The sequence below is a fragment of the Chiloscyllium punctatum genome, chromosome 48 (assembly GCF_047496795.1).
Source record: "Chiloscyllium punctatum isolate Juve2018m chromosome 48, sChiPun1.3, whole genome shotgun sequence".
NCBI lineage: Eukaryota > Metazoa > Chordata > Chondrichthyes > Orectolobiformes > Hemiscylliidae > Chiloscyllium > Chiloscyllium punctatum.
Genome location: NC_092786.1, coordinates 45,996,239 through 46,022,264, shown reverse-complemented (window position 1 = coordinate 46,022,264; position 26,026 = coordinate 45,996,239). Strand labels below are relative to the sequence as shown.

The 26,026-nt window shown below is 41.7% G+C and overlaps 2 protein-coding genes across 2 annotated transcripts; one reads left to right on the top strand and one right to left on the bottom strand.

The window, feature by feature from the left end:
* Positions 1 to 4,440: 4,440 nt before the first annotated feature.
* Positions 4,441 to 12,475, bottom strand: rasl12 (RAS-like, family 12). The gene is made up of 5 exons (XM_072565121.1): positions 12,152 to 12,475; positions 11,689 to 11,745; positions 9,915 to 9,988; positions 7,833 to 8,023; positions 4,441 to 6,164 (listed from the first exon to the last, which is right to left on the bottom strand). Exons 1-5 carry the CDS (start codon positions 12,276 to 12,278, stop codon positions 5,774 to 5,776), a joined length of 840 nt encoding a protein of 279 aa, XP_072421222.1. The 5' UTR covers positions 12,279 to 12,475; the 3' UTR covers positions 4,441 to 5,773.
* Positions 12,476 to 23,250: 10,775 nt separating this feature from the next.
* On the top strand, positions 23,251 to 25,024 carry kbtbd13a (kelch repeat and BTB domain containing 13a). Its single transcript, XM_072565478.1, has one exon. The coding sequence runs from the start codon at positions 23,348 to 23,350 to the stop codon at positions 24,710 to 24,712; it is 1,365 nt and encodes a 454-aa protein (XP_072421579.1). The 5' UTR covers positions 23,251 to 23,347; the 3' UTR covers positions 24,713 to 25,024.
* The last annotated feature ends 1,002 nt before the right edge of the window (positions 25,025 to 26,026 follow it).

Genomic DNA, 26,026 nt, shown 5'->3' with positions numbered 1-26,026 from the left:
CTTAGCCACAAATTTAGCACACTCCTGCCTCGGAGCACTCTACTGCCCAGCTGGAACCTGTGTTGCAGATAATGGTCTCATTTATTGCAGAGAGAAAGCAGCGTTAGTATTACTTATGGTGGAATACACTGCCACCTAGTGAGCTACAGCAGATTCCTAGCTTTTGGTTGAACTAAAACATTTGCTCTTCCATGCTGTTCCAAGATCATGGTGCCAACCATCATAAAATCAAAACTTCACTTCTATTAAATAAACTGAGAGATTCCCCCACACTTACTTTTCTCTTCCAAAGTCTTGTCTTTCAACATTGACGTATTTCCAAAAGAGGTGATCGACTGGGCACCCTCAACAATTTCCCTTTTGAATCCTCCCACTTCCTTCAGACAAAAGGGGTAGCCATGGGCACCCCCCCTCCCCCCCACTCATGGGCCCCAGCTATGTCTATCTCTTTGTCGGCTACGTAGAACAGCCCATCTTCCATAGTTACACTGGCACCACTCCCCAACTCTTCCTCCGCTACATTGATGCTCCCACGAGGAGGTTGTACAGTTCATCAACTTCACCAACACATTCTATCCTGACCTTAACTTCACGTGGACCATCTCTGACACCTCCCTCCCCTTCCATCTCCATTAATGACCGACTCAACACCGACATTTTTTTACAAACCCACCAACTCCCACAGCTACCTGGATTACACCTCCTCCCACCCTACCTCCTGCAAAAATGCCATCCCGTATTCCCAATTCCTCTGCCTCCACCATACCTATTCCCAGGAGGACCAGTTCCACCACAGAACACACCAGATGGCCTCCTTCTTTAAAGACCATAATTTCCCCTCCCACGTGGTTGGTGATATCCTCCAACACATCTTTTCCACATCCCACACCTCTGCCCTCAAGCCCCACCCCTCCAGCCATTACAAGGACAGTACCTCCCTGGTCCTCACCTTCCACCGCACCAACCTCCACATAAATTGCATCATGCTCCGACATTTCCACCACTTACAAACGGACCCCACCACCATGGATATATTTCCTTCCCCACCCCTATCCACTTTCTGCAAAGACCGTTCCCTCCGCGACTACCAGGTCAGGTCCACGCCCTTCAACAACCCACCCTCCCCTCCTGGCACCTCCTCTTGCCACCGCAGGCATTGCAAAACCTGTGCCCACACCTCTCCCCTCACCTCCATCCAAGGCCCCAAAGGAGCCTTCCACATCCATCAAAGTTTCACCTGCACATCCACAAATGTCATTTATTGTAGCCATTGCTCCCGATGCGGTCTCCTCTACATTGGGGAGACTGGATGCCTTCTTGCAGAGCGCTTTAGGGAACATGTCCAGGACACCCGCACCAATCAACTCCACCACCCCATGGCCAAACATTTCAATTCCCCCTCCCACTCTGCCAAGGACGTGCAGGTCCTGGGCCTCCTCCACCGCCGCTCCCTCACCACCTGATGCCTGGAGGAAGAACGCCTCATCTTCCACCTTGGAACCCTTCAACCCCATGGCACCAATATGGACTTCACCAGTTTCCTCATTTCCCCTCCCGTCACCTTACCCCAGTTCCAACCTTCTAGCTCAGCACCATCCTCATGACCTGTCCCACCTGCCAATCGTCCTTCATACCCATCCTCTCTGATCTATCACCTTTAACATCTACCTATTGCACTCTCAACTACCTTCTTCCCAGCCTCACCCCCTCTCCACCCCCGAGGCTTCCAGCCTCATTCCCGATGAAGGGTTCCTGCCCGAAATGTCGACTTTCCTGCCTGACCTGCTGTGCTTTTCCAGCACCACTCTAATCATGTGTAGGAACTCAAGTTCCCCTCACTTCCCCCCACCAACTTCCTTCAAGCCTGACGCTGAAGCTAGCATGAGGTTTCCCACTACTGCCCAGGCTGAGATCATGTGTCAGCAGTGATTCAGTTGGCAGTACTCCTGTCTGCCAGTCAGAAAGCTCTGGGTTTGAGGCCCCACACCAGGAACCAAGCACAAACCATTAACACACTTCTGAGCAGGACTGAAGATGGGAACAGATCTAGGGCCTGATCATGCTCTCTGTGATTGGGCATCCCAGTTTTCTGACACTGGCCATTTGTGCTGTGATGGCATCAGGTTCTGACAGGAACGATCTACCCCGAATGAGCCAGGCAGCTAATTAGACAATCAGAGCCTTGGTAAGATTGACTGGAGTTTACCAGTTGATGTCTAGTTTCCAGGTTGTATGGTACTCTGACTGCACAGAGGTGGGCACCCAGTGACAGGCCACGTGTTAGCTCTACAGGCAAGCCCAGAGATCATCCTTGTCTAGGATGGAATGGTGGCTCAGCGGTTAGTACTGCTGCCTCACAATGCCAAGGACCCAGGTTCGATTCTAGCCTGGGTGAGTGTCTCTGTGGAGTTTGCACATTCTCCTCGTGTCTGCATGGGTTACTGTCAGGTGCTCCGGCTTCCTCCTGCAGTCCAAAGATGTCCAGGTTAGGTGGGTTGGCCATGCTAAATTGCTCTGCAGTATCCAGGGATGTGTAGGCTCGGTAGATTAGCCAGGGGAATTGCAGGGGTTTGGGAATAAAGTGGAGGCTGGGTCTGAGTGGGATGCTCTTCGGAGGGTTGGTGCAGACTGAATGGCCTGTATCTGCACTGAAGGGGTCCTACAACTTGTACTTGTTTGTAGATGTAGCCACAGGCTATCTTGTGAAGGAGATTTGCCCTACTCCACAAACTTTGAGAACCCACCGCCACGCTTGACTGGACATGAAACCAATCTCCACAGCAATGGGGAGGAATGGTCTAGTCTCTAGGCTGTTAATCCAGACAGGTAAAAACAAGGACTGCAGATGCTGTAAACCAGAGTCGAGATTAGACTGGTGCTGGAAAAGCACAGCAGGTCAGGCAGCACCCGAGGAGCAGGAACATCGACATTTCGTTTTCTTGCTCTATTAACGCAGACACCCAGGCAAAATGTTCTGGGGACTCGGGTTCAAATCCTACCATGGCAAATGGTGTGATGAATTTGAATTTAATAAAAATCTGAAATTAAGAGTCCAATGATAACCATGAGACCATTGTCAATTGTTGTGGAAAACCCCATCTGGTTCACTAATGTTCTTCAGGGGAGGAAATTGCTTCCTTACCTAGTCTGGCCTACATGTGACTCCAGACTTACAGCAATATATTGATTCTTAACTGCCCTCTGGGCATAGGGGATGGGTAATAAATGCTGGTCCAGCCAGCGACACCCACATCCTGTGAAAAAATTTAAAAGAAACTGAGAGCCATGCTAGTCAAATCCCAAAATCTGAATCTTTCCAATCTCGAAGAATCAATTTTCACTCCTACTCCAGGCCCCACAACTTAAAGAGTGTGCAGTGACAGAGGGAGCTTGTCATGTGCTTGGATCCTTGGAGGTGGATCACACCATTGAGAGCATAGTAAGTGACACATCCAGAAATTTGTAACTAAAGCTTGTGATTGCCCAGATTCAGTTTGTTTGGCAACATGCAATGAGAGGTACTGAGTAGAGATATAGAGTTGTACAGAACAGAAATAGACCCTTTGGTCCAACCTGTCCACGTTGACCAGATATCCTAAATTAACCTAGTCCCATTTGCCAGCATTTAGCCCAGAGAAGTTTTGGTTAGGCTCAATTATTAGCTAGATTGTTGCATTCAGTTTTAGTCACTACACTTTCGGAAGGAGATATGGGAATTTGAGAGGACGTGAAGAAAATTTTCCAAAATGATTTTGGGGTTGATAGATTTTAATTACCAGAGTCGAGAGTGTGGTGATGGAAAAGCACAGCTGGTCAGGGAGAATCGACGTTTCAGGCAAAAGCCCTTCATCAGGAAGGGCTCCTCAGATCCTACTCCTGCTCCTCGGATGCTGCCTGCCTGGCTGTGGTTTTCCAGCACCACACTCTTGACTCTTATCTCCAGCAGCTGCAATCCATATTTCCAGCAAATTTTAACAACCAGGCTAGGTTGAAGAACTTATGAGAGCAAGTGAATACAGGTTCATGGTAGGTTTAGGTATGATAGTCAAAGGAAAGGGCTTGCCATCAGCTGACAATATAAGAACTAGGGAACACAAATTTAGCATTTTGGGTAAGGAAAGGAAGAGGGGAGGTTTTGTCAGAATAATTTTTTTTGCATAGTGAGAGACAAAGGCCTGGAACTCTCCAATACATGGTGGAAACAGAGGATGACAAATGATTTCAAGGAAAAATTGGAACAGCACTGGAAGGAAATAACCTTGCTATGATATGAGGATAGAACAAAGAAAACAAGATTAACTGGATTGATCAAAGACCATGGGACATGGCTATTGGCATTTCCTCACATGAGCTGCCATGTTGATGGGGAAGTGTCCAAATTCAGGGGATATTTACAAGATATCATGATAAATACATATGGAAAAAAAGAAAACAAAAGAGTAACACTAATTTGGATGTTTATTAATTGGACATCATTGACAAATTACACATTAGTTTCTGCTCTGGAATCCTATAACCAATGAGTGTATACTCCTATAAATATGTAGTAAATGTACGGTATTCAAATATAAAGAAATTGTGATGCATTTTCACTGATGAGACATGGATGAAAGATTGTGGGAGTTATGCAGAAAGTTGTACAACCACAGTACAATCTGGTCAATGGCATTTGGATTGTAATGTATATTGTTTGGTTACTTTTCTACAGTTGTCTGGTTATGAATGTGAGGAACATTATTTAAAACTTCACAATAAGCAACAACTGTCTAAGGACAGTACGGTCAGATGCTAGTCAAGTTGTCTAACTTCCAACTCAGTCCAGTACATTCTGGCCAGTACACCAGTCTGAACATTTGTTTTTATGCACTGGCCATCCTTGTGATGGTTAACTTTGTGATAAAGTAATGCAGCCCACAGTTAGATTTCAGTTTATAAATACATGCCCAATGGAAAGTTTGAGAGTGCCCAAATTCAGCTTGTTTGGCAACAATGTATGGGTGGTAGCAAGGGTCAAAAGAAAGGAAGGGAGTTGAGCTGATTCCAACAGGAATATACAAAACAAAGGATAATGCCATTAACTGCGCAAACTCCTTTCTTAAATGCTTCATTTTATCATCTGCAACAAACATCATATAACCAGACAGATGAGAGATTACAGAAAGCATTACATGTGTACATTTATTGAGTCTATGTGCATTCCTCTTCATTATCAAATATGTAAAATCTACTGAACTTTTTTTTTTAAGTCAAACAGCTGAAGCACAAACAGCATTGTGAATAATGGTTCTTCTTTAGCTCTTGAAAGGCTGGTTTTAAATAATTTTTAACCTTGGAAATGAGCTGTAAAGGAATGCTTAAATTGTCATCTTCGATGCATTGGGGGTGATATTATCATGTGGTGATAGTTCTCAGATTACTGAACAGATACCTTATTTTTCCCTTCCTTGGCTGTGAACACTGCAACAAGTACATTTCTCTCTGACATTTTGTTCCTAAAAGATGATGTTACAGCTGGCAGCCAACAATGGTAGACAGACAAAGGATGTCATTTGCAACGGCTGGTGGTCTATGTACTCTCTCCTATATCCAGATATCCTTAACAAAGGTCACATTGATCCCAGATGAGGTCCTTGTTGTTCAGTTGGTTTGATTTACATCATAAAGTTTTATGACAGTTTTAATTCCACAGTTACTAGCCAGTGAAAGGAATTATGGATCTAACTAGATTAAAGGGATACATTGAGCTTTGGAATTCAGAGTGATGATTAGTACATTAAAATATTTTAAATCCTTTAAGTAAGGTCAGTGTGGGAGTTCTCCGCTTGCTTTGTGCCCTTGCTGACTTTACAGTGACCAGCTTAGCTGAAGTGATGGTGGGAATTTCCTTGTAGGTGGCAGTGGACAGGCGCTGTGTTCCAAATATAGGTGCATGGTGTTTAACAGCATGAGCAAAGGCAGGTGGGTGGGCAGTACCCAACACAGGCTTCTCCTCGGAAATAAAGAGAGGTCTGACAGGAAGGTGACGTTCAGTCTCTCGCCTCACCTCACGAATCAATTCATGGAACACGTGCTGCACTGACTCAAAGTCCAAACAGGCAGATACTTCATAAAATGAACAGTTATACTTGGATGCCAGTGACAGTCCATCAGACTTGCTTACCTGCCTGAAAATAGAAGACAGATTTTTCTTTCAAATTATGTTAATACTCATGGTTAATAAATGGCAAATACCTAAAATACTTCGAGTTAACATTGCCAGAATTATGGATCTTGGAATATAGATGACTTGAAATAAATTTACACTGTGTATTAGTTTCAAGAACTCTGTTGTACTTTGATAGTTTTTAATAAAATATGGTACAGATATTTAAGGTCAAAACATAGGCTGACATTTCCTTTTGTCATCTGCAAAAAAACCCAAAATAACCAGAACCTTATAACAGAATGTTTTAAAATCAATTTCTTCTGTTTTCTACTGAAAGAAAACAGCTGTTCTTTCCAAAAAGGTAACATAAATAAGAATAGCCTTCAGAACCAAACTGAAATCTTTTTAAAAGAATGAATGAATTTCTTATTAGAGTTGTTTCAAAATACATAATTAGAAAGCACAGTGATTAGTGTAACACAGTAGTCCTAGACAGCTCTATACAGTACAGGGTATAGGGTATATCTTCAGCATTACACACTAACCACACTGGGTAAGTGGCACAAGGGCAGCAGAGGTTGGAGGTAAGAAAGTAATGTTGGTTCATTGAGTTAGTACAAAGATTAGCCATGATCTCATTGAATGGTGGTAGAAACTTGAGAGCTTTGTAGGCTTCTTCTGTTCCTATTTGTTTTAAAGTCATAGAGATGTACAGCACAGAAACAGACCCTTCGGTCCAACTTGTCCATGCCGACCAGATATCCCAACCCAATCTAGTCCCATTTTCCAGCATTTGGTTCATATCCCTCTAAACCTTGCCTTTTCATGTACCCATCCAGATCCATTTTAAATGTTGTAATTATACCAGCTTCCACCTCTTTCTCTGGCAGCTTGTTTGATACATGCACCACCCTCTGCATGAAAAAGTTACCCCCCAGGTCCATTTGTAAGACTTCCTCTCTCACCTTAAGCCTATGCCATCTAGTCTTGGATGCCCCATCCTAGGAAAAAGACCCTTGCTACTCACCCTATCCATGCCAGTCATGATTTTATAAGCCTCTATAAGGTCACCCCATAACCTCTGATGCTCCAGGGAAAATAGCCCCAGCCTATTTAGCCTCTCCCTCTAACTCAAAACCCCCAACTCTGGCAACATCCTTTAAATCTTTGCTGCACCCTCTCAAGTTTAACAACATCCTTCCATTACAAGGGCGACCGGAATTGTACACAATATTCTAAAAATGACCTCACCAATGCCTTGTATAACCACAACATGACATCCCAATCCTATACTCAATTTTCTGACCAATGAAGGCAAATGTGCCAAATGCCTTCTTCATCACCCTGTCTACCTGTGACTCTACATTCAAGGGACTATGCACCTGCACCCCTAGGTCACTTTGTTTGGCAACACTTCCCAGGGCCCTACCATTAAGTGTTTAAGTCCTGCCCTGTACTACCTTACCAAAATGCAACATTTCATATTTATCGAAGTTAAATTCCATCTGCCACTACTCAGTCCATTGGCCCACCTGATCAAGGTCCCATTGTACTCTGAGGTAACCTCCTTCACTGTCCACTACACCAACTATTTTGATATGGTTAAATTTATGATCAATAATCTCCAAATGTCAAATCATTTTTCCTTCAGTACAGAGACACTGAAGTTTTGAATAATACTTCTTACCTGTATCTCTCCATGTCCAGTTTATTTCCCAGCAATATGATGGGATAATCATGTGGCAGTCCTTTGGCGTGACTAGAAATTACATTTAGATAATGCACGCACCCTTCAAAGCTCTTCCTATTATCAATACTGTAGACGACAATGAATGCGTTTGCCCAGTTCAGGTAACGTTCAGAGTTCACTGGTTTATCCTATTTTTAATATAAATTATTGTTTAGTGTTATAAAGTTGTAGCAGGTGCATTACTAAATTAAAGGTTTATCTGAAAAACATTTGTAAGAACATAGACACACACACACACTCAGTAAAGCATAAATTTATGTCCAACTGTAATACTTATCACATTTTCACTCATGCAGCACAATATAGCAACCAATTACTCAAAGTATCAAAATTCTCTCGCTTTACTTTGCCATTGAGGAGGAATTATACAAGACACGTAATTATTTGGTTCTGAAACAAACAGTAATCAGTGGATTCCAAATGTTTGGCTACTCTCTGCATTGGTTAAAGGTTAAAAAGAAACATTTTATATAAGTGTAACATGCACACCACCTACTCTGAAGCTATAATTATTCAGCTGTTAATATATATCACATTAACAAAAAAGTCTAGGAGTATCTGTACATAAGGCACGAACAAGTAGATACTTGCAAGCGAGATATCCAACAGGTCAATGAATTGGACTACAGACTCTTCCTTATTAAAAACACTTGTTTAGTTTCTTATTTCACTCCTCATAGTCTCACCTCAGCTTGAATCACTTTTTTTTTCATTCGTATTTTTTATTTTTCCTCTTGGTTTCAATTAAGCAATCTGCTGTTAGTGAAAACTGTAACTATAACTTTATTACTGCACAAACTATTGTACGATGTTTAAAGATACAAACATTGTCATGCTCAGCAAACAATTCAGGTATATGAATTTCATTATTTGTTATCAGTCATTTGTAAGGATATCTCTTTGTTATTTTCCAAAAAAAACTTCTAAGGTATCAAACTGAAAGGACCAGAAAATGTTGCATTCACAATGTTCTTTAAAATTCTTCAATTAAAAACAACATTACTAAATTAATTACACCTGTTTAAGTATATCTGCATTCTGATGAGTCACTTTTGAAAATGAATTACAAGGGGAGAAATATATGATTTTTTTTCTCCAATGCAATGCATGTCAGTTCAGTTCTAATAGATGGGAAAAATGCTACTTGGGTAAAAGTACAATGTCAAAAGAAGTCTTCCAAAAAGATAGAATATTGTGAAATGTTCAATCTAATGCAGATTCAATAAGCAACTTGAGGAAAGTTTAAATTAATGTTCTTCTTAAAGTCTCACTAGAGTCATAAACACTATCACAGTTAGTTATTAGTTTCAAAACATGTATAATGTAAAAGGCATTGGTATAATTTCTGTAGGATTCACAGTGACTTTAAGTTTAACAAAGCCCTTTGATTATACTGGGCAAATACCTGTTATATTAGGCACCTTAATTGATGAAGTTTATCTTTTATAAAAAATAGGCTAATTAGAAGGGATACATTGCCAATGAAGAACTTATACAAAATACATCTCTTCATCTTTCCGGGTGCTGGCAGGTGAGACTAGATTGGGTTGGGATATCTAGTCGGCATAGACAAGTTGGATCAAAGGGTCTGTTTCCGTGCTGTATATCTCTATGACTCAATGAGATAGCGGGGATTAAAAAAAAGTGTTCTATTTCTAGTACTGTATATTCTGCTCTTAGAAAGTTGTTACTATATAATCTTGTTACTTTAATACTCTATTAATACATAACAGCTCTTAAAACATGTCTTGTATAATTTATTTGGACTTCAATTAAAAGAGTACATGTAAAGCCCAGAGCCAAGTTAACAAGTTTTATATTAAACAGCCTAGTAAAAACTAGGTATTTGACAAGTTCAATGGTTCATTCATTAACTGCATATTCAAGCACTTCTTCAGGAAATGAAAGGTTTAGGTTACTTGAATCTGTGTAAAACAATGGCTAAGTGTCAGGGTGGTTGGATATTGCAGATACACCATCTTGCACATTTCCTTCTTTGATTGCTGAAACCTTTATTACCTGGTCAGCTGTATCCATTATTTTTAAAAGGATTGGCTGATGATCCACAATTTCTTCAGTAGTGTAGGTATCCTCTAGAACAAAACAGTATTTTCAGCAAAGGACATTCCTTGGATACCATATCAATCAAAACACATCAAGAACTTTGAAAACAGAAGAGCTAATATATGAGTGGCTCATCATATATCCATTTGATCTTCATTTTTGGATTGCAAACATTTTCTTGAGGAATGTTGACAGATTCACATCCTATCTTTATGACAAGCAAGGAGCTATAGTGCTTCTGAAAAACACAGAAGTAATTTCCTTGCATAGCCTTTTTACACTCCCATATTTATACAACACACAACCATAAAGAGCAGAGTTCAAAACTGGTGCTCGGGATGAATTACTGCTATAATTTTGTATCAATGCGTGAGTGCGGTCAAATTAAATACATTAATAATGCATTTATAAAAACCCAAAAAAAGTGTTTGGATATCACCAACTGCCCCTGGTACAGAGTATAGATACAAGAATATGTTTCATATTGGCAGAGATATATCAGACTGTAAACTACTGCAGAATATCTAAAACATTTCCTTCTACTGATTGAATAAAACCAAAGATAAACTATCAGCAGTAACCAGATTAGTTGCAGCATTTTTCATATACAATGGCACCACTTCCCAAACATTTTCGCAGTGTGATCGTAATTTGAGGCTTGGGAATTGTTGAGATGCATCAGTAAGGACTATGAGAGGAGGGGTACCTATTAGAATGAGGGTACAGCTGTTAGAACACACACAGCAGGTATTGTTGTCTCAGAGATTGTGGGATCAAAATTTCAGCTCACAATCCCATTTGGAGTTCTGATCCTTAAACTTTGTGAAGCCCTGTACTACAAATTCTGTTCTGAACTGTGTCTCCTCCAAAATCCTGTATTACGACAGCACCCATCACAATTACCTTCTTCCATCTCTCAGATCACTTCGACAGAATCTACAGCACAAATTTTGTCAGCTTTTGTATACCACTCCACTTCTGCCTCCTCCCACCTTACAGCACCCTATCTTCCTCCTGGTGCATGTATCAAACTGCAGCTGAAGTGATTCAATGCTATTTGCTTCAACCACTAATAAATGAATATGTGGAGACCCACAAAACATTTGCTGTGAAACTGGCATCTTTCCTGTGAAAGTCCTTCATCAAATGCCCACCCTGTGCCCCTCCATCCTTTACCTTCTCCTTATGCCATGCCATCTCCTCTCCATAACCCTTTCCAAATGCCCAATGGCAAACCCACCCCAAATGAGAAGGTTTGTCAGACAAAACTGCGTATTAAAAATAAGTTAATAAATAGACTCAAAGTGAGGAGCTAAACATGGAGATCTTGCCATCACCCAGTGTCGTAGCTGACTGCACCATTTACAGGGAGCCCAAGGTACTGCCGAGGGTTGTAGTGGTACAATGACAGTGTCCCTAATCCTGAGTCAGGAGACCCGGGGTTCAAACCCACCTTCCCCAGAAGTGTGCCATAACAATCTCTGAATAAGTTGATTCGACAATATTTTTTTAAAAAACACAGCAGTCTCTCTGCTCGATTGGAGTCATTCCCCGCACCCTCCCAGCTTTATTGAACCAAACCAGGGCTACAATGACCGGACAGTCAGGTGTCAACCAACGACATGAAACCCACTTCCATGGAAATAAAGCGTTGCCGAAGCTCTCCCTGAAGTTAAACACGAACAGGTAGAGGAAGAGGTGCGAGGGAAAAAGAATCGATGGCACTCACCCAAGTTCGGATCGTACTCGCTTATAAACCTTTTCGTGAGGAATTTCACAGTCAGAGCTAAAGAAACAAAAACATCAGTGTTTAAGGTTTGACGGTGAATGTTGGGAGGGAGACCCAACAATGGCAAAAAGGCATCTCTTTAAATCCCAAGAGATTCCCCCCCCCCCCGAATAAAAAACCTTTCACCTGGGATGTCCCAGGTGACTGGGTATAAATGCCCACGTTACCCCCCCACTCTCTCAGCCCAGCTTCCCCTGTTGGTAGTTGGAGATGGGTAGCACTTATTCCCCCAAGCTGGGTACAAAAATAAATCAGTGAAAAGATGGAAGAATAAAAACAGAAATTGCTGGAGGAACTTTGCATCTGGAGAGAAAGAGAGGGAGGAGAGTTAAAGTATTGAATCCAGTGACCCTTCTTTCTGCAGAACTGGAGGGAGAGAGAAAGAGAGAGAGAGTTTTCTTACCAGACTTGCCGGAGCCGGGGCAACCCAAGAGGCCGACGTTACATTCCAGGGCTGTCGCCTGGAGAGGAGCCTTGTCCCGCTCGGAGAGCAGCGCACTGCCCCCGGCACCCCGCACTTTCCCAAACATCGAGAATTACCCTCCACGTCCCCCCTGCCCTAAAACATCGCAGCCGACACTCGGAGACTGGATGTGAAATCCCGGCCCCCGAGGGGGGGGGGGGTCTCAAGACACCGCCCACTCCCCGCCCAACCCCGGGAGAGACGCTGCTGCAATAGGGCAGTGACGCCCCCCACAGTCGAACTGCGCGGAGTATAGAGGGAGAGAGAGAGAGAGAGGTTCTCCTCGCCGGTTGCTGGAGACGCTGGTGGGAGGGTGTCCCAAGGTTTCGCCTCGCAGCCACATGCCTTGTAAGGAAGTCGTCACTTTCCTCCCAGTTCGTGAACATGTGCAGGACAAAGTGAATCACAGCAGTGCAGTGGATGTCAGGTTTCAGCAGCTCGGGCTAACTCAACTGGGCTTTCAACATGCAGCAGTGAGACCTGACACTGGCAACACCGGTCAGTGCCTCCCCTTCTCAACTCCTCCTGAACTATCTGTAGTGAGGTTATTCTCTTTTAAGTTATAAATCCTTCTTTAGGAGTGCAATGCCTCTCCCTATGTCACTGACTCCTTCCAAGAGCTCAGTTCCACCCCATTGTCAAGACTGCTGCCCTCAGGAGTTCGATGGTTTTAGCTATTCCTAAATCGAAATAGGATAGGGGATTTTTATTATCTAGCACCCAGCCTGACTAATCAGTTCTTTTTCCATTTTTTTCGTAATAAATTGTTTATGTACGGTATTTGTTCATCCATTCCTAATCACCAAGGTATCAAGCATACCACTGTTAGTCTGGAGTTACATGTAGTTCAAACTGGGGAAGGGCAGCAGTTTCCTTCCCTGAGGGAGTTAGTGAATCAGATGGGTTTCTATGTTAGTTAACAGCAGTTAAATCATAGAATCCCTACAATGCTGAAAAACGCCATTCAGCCCATCGAATCTTCTCCAACCCTCCACAAGACACACACACGCCCAACGTATCCCCCACATTTATCATGCCTAATCCATCTCTCAGCCCGCACATCCCTGGACACTACAGGGCAATTTAGCATGGCCAATCCAACTAATCTGCACATCTTTGGACTGTGTGAGGAAACCGGTGCACCCAGAGGAAACTCATACAGGCATGTGGGAAACGTGCAAACTTCCACCTTTGTCATTAGCCTAGCCTTTCTTTTTAATTTCTATGTTTTGTTTTTAACAATTAAATTCAAATTTCACCATCTCATAGAGTCATAGAGATGTACAGCCCAGAAACAGACCCTTTGGTCCAACCCATCCATGCCGACCTGATATCCCAACCTAATCCAGTCCCACCTGCCAGCACCTGGCCCATATTCCTCCAAACCCTTCCTATTCAGATACCCATCCAAATGCCTTTTAAATGTTGCAATTGCACCAGTCTCCACCACTTCCCCTGGCAGCTCATTCCATACATGTACCACCCTCTGCACGAAAAAGTCGCCCCTTAGGTCTCTTTTATATCTTTCCCCTCTCACCCGAAACCTATGCACTCTAGTTCTGGACTCCCCCACCCCAGGGAAAAGATTTTGTCTATTTATCCTATCCATGCCCCTCATAATTTTGTAAACCTCAATAAGGTCACCCCTCAGCCTCCGACGCTCCAGGGAAAACAGCCCCTGCCTATTCATCCTCTCCCTGTAGCTCAGATCCTCCAACTCTGGCAACATCCTTGTAAATCTTTTCTGAACCCTTTCAATTTCACACCATCTTTCTGATAGGAAGGAGACCAGAATTGCACGCAATATTCTAACAGTGGCCTAAACCCATACCTTGCAAGGCATTCGCCTGCGATTCTGGATTGCTAGTCCACTGCCAGCACCTATTTACCACAATCTTCCCTGCCAGCCTGGCTCTGGTCTTAAGGAACCCAGGAATTATTGAAGCTGATTGTTTACTTCCTCTGTGCAGAGGTGAGATCACCATTAAATATTTCCTAATGTCCAAATGAATTCTGTTTCATTAAACACATTTATTGGCTACGATAAAACCAGAAAGTGCTGGAGAAACTCAGCAGATCTGGCAGCATTGATGGAGTGAGAAACAGAGTTAATGTTTTGAGTCCAGTATGAACTCGCCTCTTCAGTTCAAAGTCAGTCATACCAGACTTGAAATGTTAACTGTTTCTCCCATCACAGGTACTGCCAGATCCGTTAATGTTTTTCCAGCACTTTCTGTTTTTATTTCAGTCTCCAGCACCACAATGTTTTGCTTTAATTTGGACATTTATGAGCTGACATTTTCTAAATTGAACCCCTTAACAGGATGACTATTGTGGGACATAAATGTTAATATTTTCCAAAGAATGTCTATTGCAAACTGCTATGATGAATACAAATTAGAATCAGAGACTGATACAGCACACGAGGAGGCTATTTAGCCCACCATGTCTGTACTGTATGGTTTATACTGCATACATCATGCTTTAGCATTAGTTTATAATATTTTTTCTATATTTAGATCCAGAAGTTCTATCACACACACAACTAAACACATATGTTCCCATAATCTGTGGGGTTTTTTTCATCTATCAACCACTGCCAGTAAATCATTTGTGATTTCCAATTGATTAATTTACGTACAAAGTCCATTAAGGGCAGTTCAAGCCATTAAAAGGTGAGGGAGAGGAGGGGGGGGCTAAATCAAATGGTGTTGGATGGGAAAGTAAAGCACTGTATCCCCTGTGGTGTCCATGTCTCTCTAAAGGCATTGAGAGTATTGGTGGACACTATGTGCTCCCTCTCCTGTAATCTCCTGTTAGATTAGATTACATTACAGTGTGGAAACAGGCCCTTCAGCCCAACACGTCGACACCGACCCGCCGAAGCGCAATCCGCCCATACCCCTACATTTACCCCTTACCTAACACTACAGGTAATTTAGCATGGCCAATTCACCTGCCCTGCACATCTTTGGACTGTGGGAGGAAACCGGAGCACCTGGAGTAAACCCACGCAGACACGGGGAGAACGTGCAAACTCCACACAGTCAGTCGCCTGAGGCGGCAATTGAACCCGGGTCTCTGGCGCTGTGAGGCAGCAGTGCTAACCACTATGCCACCGTGCCACCCACTTCTGTCTGCCCTCTTCTGCAGAATGTCACTGCAGAAGTGGGGCAGACAGTCAACAGCTATGACTCCCTTCACAGCCCACTGCCTGGATCTGTTTATAGTCAGCCTTGCCAGGCTCAGGTGAGAACCAATGAAGAGGTCCTCTAATCTACCCATATCCTCTGCACCAGGTACACACAGATCAGGAGCGGGGGCTGAAGTGCAACCAGATGCACAAAAGATTTCTCTAATAAGGAAAAGTGGTGTGCAATTGCCCACAGCCATGGACTCTGCACCAGCCAAGAACCCAATTCTTGATATTTCCCCAATCAATCTCTTCAGAGATGTTATGACACACCTCTGGAGCACGCAGGACTGGGACCTAGACCTCCTCATTCATAGGTAGGTGTGATATCACTGCACCACAAGACTCCTCCTTAAAGTCCAGTGGGCTTCACCTGCTCTCAATCAATTCAGGAGCTATTCTGTTTTACCCTCTGTATTTCTAACACTGACATATTGTATCAAATTCAACTATCATAATTGTAAGCATAATGTGTCATCGGGTTGCAGAAGACATTGAAATATAAGTGTTTGTTATAATGGGGAGTTGTGTTAAAGAAAAAAACCACACAATGCTTGTATTTCCAGAAAGCTATTCAGTCCCTTTTAATTAATTCATCTAGAAAAACATTACATCTCCGTCATTCTTATACTTAGCTCATTAAATGCTTTCAGAGTGTTTTTCTTCACTACGATGTCTGTGAGTCCGTAACTGCATGAAGAAAGACTTTCTAATGTCAGTTCTTTCAGTACCCTTTACTAGTTTCAATTAGTGACCACTATCTTCCGCTCTCAAATCAATTTAAAACTTTATTCCGGAATAGCCAAGTCGTGAATTGTATCCTGATATAGGATCGTGGCTCAGATGGCTCAGTTCCAGCAGAAAAGCTCCAGCTTGTTCAGTTTTCCAATCATAATTCAGAACCTGACAGAAGGGATCAGTTCTCTTCATAGCCACCGGCGCTTGGCTATCTCCCTCATAGCTCAGTGACCAGAACATGAACACATTAACCAGGATGTGGTCCGAATACAGTACAATTTGATCACAATTTGTATGCAGGGTGAACAATGACTTATATTCTATAGTTTTGGAAAGGTGGCTCAACATACTGTTTATTCTGTTTGTTCCTTCTGTGCGTTGTTTGGAAATATTTAATATTGAGTCCACTGAGTACTCAGCCCTGAGGAACTTCACAAAACTCTTCCCTCAATTTGATCTTATTCTGTTCAGCAATTGCTGTTGCTTTGTAATCTTTAAAATCTGTATCCATACTGAAGATTTGAACCAAATCCCTACAGTTTGAAGTGTAATCCATAACATTTTAGCAGTGTTATCAAATAGCTTTTGGATAAACAAGTACATAATGTTACATGGTTGCTTGAGGTTGACTTGGATTGTCACTTTCTCAAAAAAAACTCAAGTCACTTTGTAAGACAAGATCTTGCTTGTATAAAGTGGAGTTGGCTGTTTGACGTGGGGATAAGCTCCATATTATCCTGAATATTTGTATAAAGAACTTACGGCGTGTCTAGATTTTTAACTTCATTTATTTCAATATCCTGAATTTTGTATTGGATTTTATGATGAGGGGGTTATGTCTTCCTGTGTGAACACTTAGATGAGGTAACCATTTGCAATCTTATGCTAATCCTTAGTTTCAAACCAATTCGCACCTCTTAATACTTTCACTTCATGTGTTATTGTATTAGTGAAATAATCTTTTGTTTTGTCTTCGTAGTGATGTTTTATTCACAGATTCTCTTTTCTCCTCAGATCACCTTTCCAACTTGCTTTGATGTAATCTTCCATTGGTTCCAGTGTCTCCTTTTCCTTTCTTCCTGCAGGATTTTGAAGTATGATTGAAAGGTAAGGAAAATTGTTTTCTTAAACTTTGTACTGTCTAGAGGAAGTTTTTTGGGGGGAACTTTTGCTCAAGCTCTCACTACTTAGCAATATTTAGACAGGAACATTCCACCAACAGTACAAAAAGCAAATGCAATCACGTATTTAGCATTCTTGAATCGAGTCTTGAATCCAGCCTCCACAATTATCAGTTGGTGAAAATACTCAAAAATATGCCAAGTATTTTCCTTAACAGGGTGATGTACAAGAATTCATGACCTGCATTACCACATGTCCTTAGTTGCAATGCTGTACTAAGTGTTCATATACGGAGTCCATTAACTGTAATGGTGGTTTGTTCAGTTCTCGTTCAACTCAGGTGGTTGGGCATTCATCATCTGGAGGTTTTACTCTGTGTCCTTGCATGTTCTTATTTGTGTTAAATTCCTACATAATGAGGAAAATGCTGCTATAACAATTAAACAATGCAATAGATGAGTGCCAGGTTGGTTGCCAAGGCTGTTTTAAATCTATGGTGAACTGGCAATGTCTTTGTGCATCAAGCAAATTAAAATATCGACCTTAACTGGTATCAAAAATTGTATAAAGCCATCAAAGTAATAGCGTAAATAGAGCTCAACTAATTCACCAAACTCATCTCCATTTATTTCAGGAAAGCGGTGATACTCTGAGAATATATTTGTAATGTACATTGATGTAAGTGATTCTAGCTTCATACAATATAAATCTGGTAATGTTAACTTGGAGTTAAGATCCAGGCCTTAATATAGGTAAACAAACATTCAGTTATTCAGGCGGAATTCTCCACTCTTTACTGTCTGAGTAGCTACAATTTTAATTTTTGAGATTGAGCTTTGTTTATTTATGTACTGGGAGGTCTGGGAGTGAAGTAGGTAGAATTCCTATCTCTGAGCCAGAAGCCCACCCTAGGACTAGACAGCCAAGTGCTTGTGCATTCATAACACTTGCACATCCTTGCAACACACACCAACAACCAGATGCAAAGGCAAGAGAAATTCTTGGTGAGCCATGTGGTGAAGAAAAAGCTAAATACAATACTATCATTATCTATAGGTCCAGGCTGCACCCTGCATGTAAAAGTGACTTGGACTCCCCAATGAACTGTCAACACACCATCACCCTCACTCATATATCTGACATTTACCTTGGCTCTTGTGATAGTAGTAATGTCCCTACCTATGGCCAGAAGACCAGGATTCAAGTTTCACCTGCTCTGGAAGAATGAATTAACATTCCCGGACAAGTTGATTTAAAGGACAATCTATCTGGACACTGGCAGACCTCCATCCTGAACAGGGCTATTAATATTCTTGCCTGGCAGTCACCAGGCAACATGAACAGGAGGGTATCTAACTGCACATTGATCTGCTTAGTAGCTGGGTGAGATACACATTTAAAGACATTTCATCCTCAGACTCAAACTAATATTTTATCTCAGCTGACAGCGATTAGTTTATCACAAAAAAAATTGAGTCCTATTACCATAGCAATGATATATTAAAAGCATATTGCATATGCCAACTCATGAATTCCTTGTTATAATCTTGTATTAATCAAATGATTCCTATTGATCAAACTACTTATTGATGATCTAGATATGATTCTGGTATTGTCACAGAAAAGACAGAAAGCTGTTATGAAAGGCGTCAGGTCTGATAGGGGCGGTAGTTTCTCCTCTTCCTATCAGAAAGTTGTAGGATCAAATCCTAATTGAGAGACTTATGCACAAAATGGACATTGCTGAGTCATTCTGAGAGGGTCCAGTCCTGGTGAAGTTGTTGTATTTCAAATGGGTTATGATGGTGAGGTTCTGCCTACCAGATATGATATGAAAATCCCATTGTTTAAAAAAATAGGGAAGTCTGGAGACTTAATGCTTTTTGTTGTAAATGTTTTGATAAAAACAAATTTTTAAAACATTTCTGTCTTGTTTTATTCTGTCAGTTTTAGTGGAATTTAGCTTTCTCTCTTATTATTTCACTTTTTATTCTTTAGTTGGCATGGAATTCAGTATTCTACCAGCCTCTTCCTGGTTTGAAGTCTCATTTACAATCATTATTCTGATTGGTTCAGCTGTAACACAGCTGCTTGCCCTGCTCATGCACCCCTCAAATGCCTGGACAGGATTTCATCTGAATAGTTAAACCAAGAGAAAGGACCTTACAATACTTTTAAAAGATTGCAGAATATAAATGAACATACATGAATCTAAAAATAGTGCCATTCATTCAATGCTTATGGTAAGTCCTGATCTAGTATCTCTTTCACAGGTGTGAAACCTTGCTGTGAAAATTTAAAACAACATTGACTTCAGAAAAAAAAGTGCTTATTGGCTGCAAAGTACTTTTGGACGTCATACGGTCATGAAAGTTGCTATATAAATGCAAACCTTTATGCAATTGGAAGGCTCATATCTTCTGATCACCACCACTGCTAGAAAGCTGCATGGATAGCAATCTCTAGCAGCTGAAGATTAGGATAGTTTACTCTCACCAATTCTATTTATTTTAATCAACCTGCTCAGACATTTGATGAAACATCTTGGATGGGTCTGGACCCAGAGGCCTGGGTTCATGTCCTCCCTGCTCCAGAAGTGTGTAACAATAGTATCTCTGGACAGGTTGTTCAGGAACAAAGAAATTGCATTACTCTTGTCTGACTCTTGTAGTGCAGAGATAGCATCCTCTCTCTGAACTAGGAGGATCAGGTTCAAGTCCCACCTGCTCCAGAGGGGCATAATAACATCTCTGAGCAGGTTACCTTGAAAATATCTATTGCACAAACCTTGCTGAACTCTTGTGATACAATGGTAGTGGTGTTGTCTCTACCTCTGGGCCAGGAGATCAATGTTCAAGTTGTAACTGCTCCAGGGCTGTGTCATAACAGATCTGGATAGCTTCGTTAAAATATCTATTGGATGATTCATCCTTCTGTCCCTACTTTTCCCTCACCTTTGGGGTTACTGCACTGCCCCTGAAGGGTTTTGCATGTAAATTGGTAATTAATTGGAAACACAGGTGATTTTGTGGTGCTGACTAAAGGTGAAGAGTAATATGGGTGATTTGGTGCTAGAAAAAAATGGTTTAGTGGCACATGAATGTACCTTTGGATATCAAAGAAAAATTGCATAATAGTTATAGGTACAATTAACATTAGCTAGTTAAGCCTAATTATAATTATCAGGAGCCAGATAAGTCATGTTTATTTCCATCAGAACCTTGTGCAAAACTAACTCTCCATACAAAGATTGGAGAAAATGCAACTACATTGTCAGCTCTTTCAATCCCTTAAAAGTAAAACAAATCTTAGTTAAATCCTGTTTGTGGACTATAATCCAAATAGATTTTGGAAAATATTTACGATATGTCTTCAAACTAAGTGCATAAATTGATACTAAAATAGAAATTGCTGAGAAACCTCTTGGTCCCCCTGTAATAGGAAGGGCGTTGTGAAACTTGAAAGGGTTCAAAAATGATTTACAAGAATGTTGCCAGCGTTGGAGAATTTGAGCTATAGGGAGAGGCTGAATAGGCTATTTACCTTGGAGTGTCAGAGGCTGAGGGGTGACCTTTTGAGGTTTACAACATCATGAGTCATGATTAGGGTGAATAGCCAAGGTATTTTCCCTGGAGTGGAGGAGACTAAAACTAGAGGTTTAAGGTGATGGGGAAAAATTTAAAATGGATCTCAGAGGCAACCTTTTCACACAGAGGGTGGTACATGTATGGAATGAGCTGGCAGAGGGAGTGGTGGAGGTTGGTACAAGTATAACATTTAAAAGACTTCTGAATGGGTACATGAATAGGAAGGGTTTAGAGAAATATGGGCCAAATGCTGGCAGATGGGACCAGATTAATTTAGGATATCTGGTCAGCATGGACAAGTTGGACCAAAGGGTTTGCTTCCATGCTGTACATCTTTATGACTCTATAACTCAGCTGGTATGGCAGCATCTGTGGAGAGAAAACAAAGATAAAGTTTCAGGTCCAGTGACCCTTCTACAGAACTGGATGCAAAACATTAAACTGTGCTTTCTTTCCACAAATGCTGCCAGACCTGCTGAATTTTCCCAGCAATTTCTGTTTTTGTTTCTGATTTCCAGCATCAGCAGTTCTTTGTTTTTTTTTAGAAATTAAGACGGCCGTAGAAATGAGCCTGCAATCTGCTTTGAGTTTTACTGTAATTCTTGGCTTGCAGCAAATAATCATCAAACTTGGCTTTGGTTTGCTGTTGTATCATTTAATTCATGGTGACACTGAATAAAAGAATATTTAGTTTTCCATCTCAAAACCTGCATTTCAGCTGATTGAAATTGGTCAAGGTAAAGCCTAGTGCTGAAATGCAATTTCAGTTCCCAAACTATTGAGCCCTATATTAACTTCTTTCAGATTATTTCCCATTCTGCGAGCTCATTTGATCATGCTAATCACTGAATTCATGTTAGAAATAATCACTTGGCACTATAACTTAAACTAAAAGCCCTTCCTCCAGGCTTAATTCCTCATGTATTACATGTACAATGATAAACTAAAGATGTTTGTGGTCTGGTTTGTTTTGTTCAATCTGTATTTTGAGCCATTCTGCTTCCATGTGGTATGGCAAATTCCAGTTGGTACAAGCTTTATCTTCCACTGTAATGCAGGCTATTTCAGTAAAACCAGCTCAGTGTGTGTGTGCGTGTGTGTGTGTCTGGGTGTGTAAGTGTGTGTGTGTATGTGCGCGTGTGTATGTAAGTGTGTGTGTAGATGTGTCTGTGTGCATGCATGTGTGTGTAAGTGTGTCTACGTGTGTGTGTAAGTGTGTCTGTGCGTGTGTGTGTGCATGTGTCTGTGTGTGCGTGTGTGTATGTAAGTGTGTGTGTGCAAGTGTATGTGTATATGTGTGTGTGTGTAAATGTGTGTTTGTGCGTGTGCATGCGTGTGTATATAAGTATGTGTGTGTGTGGCAGAGGGCCTCCAGTTATATCTTTGATGTTTTATAGCTATGAGAGTGAATTTGGCTGCAACATTCCAAAATCACTCAAGAACATAGATGTTTTGGCACTCAGTTCACCTGGCCCACATTGTCATACAGGCTCCATTTTAAGAGATGAATGTTTACTTTTATCTGAAAATGGCAGGATAGGTAAATTGATTGTTTGTAGAGTCAAAAGGTTATTTTCAGAAATAAATTGGATATCCATTCGAAAAGTAAAATTTGCGGGGCTATGTAAACTGAGTTGGACTAGGGAACTAATCGGGTGGCTCTTTCAGAGAGTCAGAATGGACACAATGAATTGAATGGCTTAATTCTGTGCTGCACGTTTCTATGACCCTATATCCCTTCAACCTGTTGAACTAGAGCTTGATCCATTGATAGGCCTTTGGTTTCAAGAGGGAATTAGTCCATGTCCCATCATGTAGTCGGGAGGTCGTGGGCGGGTTTGAGTTCTTGACTCTTGCTTTTCAGGTACAAAGAAGGATCCTTATAATCCTGCTTTAAGAAGCTTCATAACAAAAGTGAGAAACAAAAGATGAATCTAAAACAATTTTTACCCCAAATGGTCCATCTAAAATATTCCTTTGGAGCTTACACTGAATTTCAGACATTTTACAAAGAAGTTTCACAACATGGACTTGATGAGCCCTAGTACCGCATATATATATCTGGATGCAACAGTAAGCTGTTGATTGTTTTCCAAATATTGACAATGATATAAGCAGAAAAATTGAAGTGTGAAGGAAAACAAAACTAAAACAATTCCATTCCATTATCAGAGGCCAGACGGAGGTTGTTTGGAGTGGTTTACAGCTAGGTCCTTGATATTCCTGTTTCTCCTGAGACATGTCTGATACATGTGGCAGGCGAGGGTAGCTATCTATAGTCTGGGATATTAATAACCTGTTGGCAGAGGCTGTGGTTACAGTTAGTGGTTCGAAAGACTTTTTAAACAAGCAGCTCAAAACAGAAGAATGTAAAGACCCGGGCTGCCATTATAGTTACAGGTCGCTGAATTTTGTTAGAGTTGTAAATATTACTTCAGTTCCAAGAGTCTGAAGTGAGTAGTTGATCATTGTTACTAAGGCAACACTATTTGAGTGATGCATCCACCATTGGGTTATGTGCGTGTGAAAGTGGAGAATGAGCTATTCACAGTCGAGAAGCATGTGCTGATTGAAAGCAGTGACTACTTCAGGGCTCTCTTTGAGTCGGGCATGCGGGAGTGCACTCAGGAGGAGATCCAGCTGCATGAGCTAACAGCCTGTGGCTTTAATGTCATGTTGAACGTCCTGAAAGAGGATCAGCCTATTCTGGACAGTGACAGAATCCTGGATGCCATTGAATGTGCAGCCTTTCTACTAGTGAAGCCTCTGACGCAGCATCTGATTCATACAATCAATTCAAGTAACTGTCTCCTGATGCTCCAGGCTGCAGCTACATTTGGGTTAATTGATTTGGTTCATGCCTCAGCCCTGTTTATTAGGGATGTTTACAAGAATGTAAGGGAAGATTTGAGCTTTTTGCCTGAAGACCAGTTGGATTATATTGAATCCCTGTCTCCAAGTACATTTGTGGCAGTGGCTACTCACTTCCCTTCAGAACACCACTTGGATGACTTTTCTAGAACCATGTGTTATTTGGACGAAACAGACAATCATTGGATACCCTTGACTTTGTTACCAGATAAAGCCAGCACATCTCTCGCTGGCATTACTGTGCTGGGCAACAATATCTACATAGTCGGAGGGGTTGATGGACTGAGTAAGCAGATTGTAAAGCCTTGTTTTTGCTATGATACTGAAAGAAACAGCTGGAGTGAATTTTCAAGCCTTCAACATCCTCGCTACAACCTGACATTGACTGGACAAGATGGTTGCTTGTTTGCTCTGGGAGGAATGTGCAAGAATACAGTTCTTGCCACTGTTGAAAAGTACCATGTGGCATCTAACACATGGTCCTTTGCTGCACACCTGCCTCGCCCTGGAGCAGGTATAGCCTGTGCCCGCACGATGGGGAGGATCTTTGTCTGCCTTTGGTTACCATTGGACACCACAGACGTCTTTGAGTATAGGACCCACAAAGACAAATGGCTCCTTGTAACTACGCTAAAACGCCAGCAAAGCTATGGTCATTGCATGGTTGCACATAATGACAATCTGTATGTTATGAGAAATGGACCAGCAGATGATTTCTTGAGGTGCATGATTGATTGCTTCAATCTGACAAGGCAACAATGGACTGCATTGTCTGGTCAGTACGTGAACAGCAAAGGTGCACTTTTTACAGCAGCCATCAGAGGGGATACAGTTTTTACAGTAAACCGGATGTTAACTCTAATTTATAACATCCAGGAAGACAAATGGAAGCCAGCAAAGGAAGGGGCAGGATTTCCTCGAAGTGGTTCGATGCATACATTCTTACTAAGATTGCCGAAGAATCGATTGTCTGCTCTGCAGCAAAACTAAAGTCGGGAAGTGATTTGTAATGCTCCCTATGTACTCTTCATTCTAAAAACTGATAAGGTAGGAGTGGGGAAAGAACAACTTGCAAATATATTGTTTAGATTCATTTATAGGACTCATTAAAATGGCTTTCAGCATTAACTTGTCCAGGAATGAAAGTGGTTGTGCAATTATCTGAATGAGGAATCAGTCGTTTCCTTTTGCTGAATATTTCAATTAAATCATCGTTCATGGGGACAGAAGGTCATTCAGTCCACAAATCTTTGAAGCAGAAAGTTCTCAATCTTGTCTGCTGATTTTCTACTCCTAGGCAATGTGAATGCTAGATAATTATTGAAGATTGTTATTGAGAAAGCTAAGATGTGCCTTTAGTTGTAAGATGAAATTAAAGATAATCAGAATTAAAGTTTTATAGTCATGATTGCCTTCCATTGGCTACCCAGCACATTTCAGATGTTACACCAGAGTATCAACATAAACTAAGATGGAATCTTATAGTGGCCTGAGCAACATGGTGAAATTTGTGACAGAACTGGGTGCAAAGTATGATCAGGCCTACCTTAATATTGGGAGCATCTCGCTGTATCTTTTATGCTTTTGCATGAAATGTATTACTTGCTAAGTAGCAGCTAATAGCCAATTGAGCAAAATTATGGCTTGTTACATGCCTTATTAATGCTACAACTCACCTAATTAGTATTCAGCTTGAATGATTAGATTCCCTACAGTGTGGAAGCAGGCCCTTTGGTCCAACAAGTCCACATCGACTCTCCAAAGAGTAACCCAACCAGACTCATTTCCCTCTGACTAGTGCACCTAACACTATACGCAATTTAGCATTGCCAGTTCACCTGGCCTGCACATCTTTGGACTGTGGGAGGAAATCGGAGGAAACCCACACAGACATGGGGAGAATGTGCAAACTCCACACAGACAGTTGCCCAGGGCTAGAATCGGACCCAGATCCCTGGTGCTGTGAGGCAGCAGTGCTAACCACTGAGCCACCATGCTGCCCTTCCTGTCTTATCAAACACAACGGACAGGATCAACGTGGAATTCAGAGCAACATCAGCTCGCTGCTGACTGTGAGGAGCCTCCATGTAGCTCTGCGTCAAACAGTATCTCAGGTCATGATGGATAGGCACCAGCCGCACACACTTCGTATTCAAGGACATTGGATTGGACACTAGTCAATCTCTGATGATCTTCAATGCACCTCATGATAACTTGTGTGATGCTTAGGAAGCGCAGGCCTACATTCCCGGTGCACCAGCAACTAGCTATGCAATGCTGCCTCATGATTACAAACGTCTGACT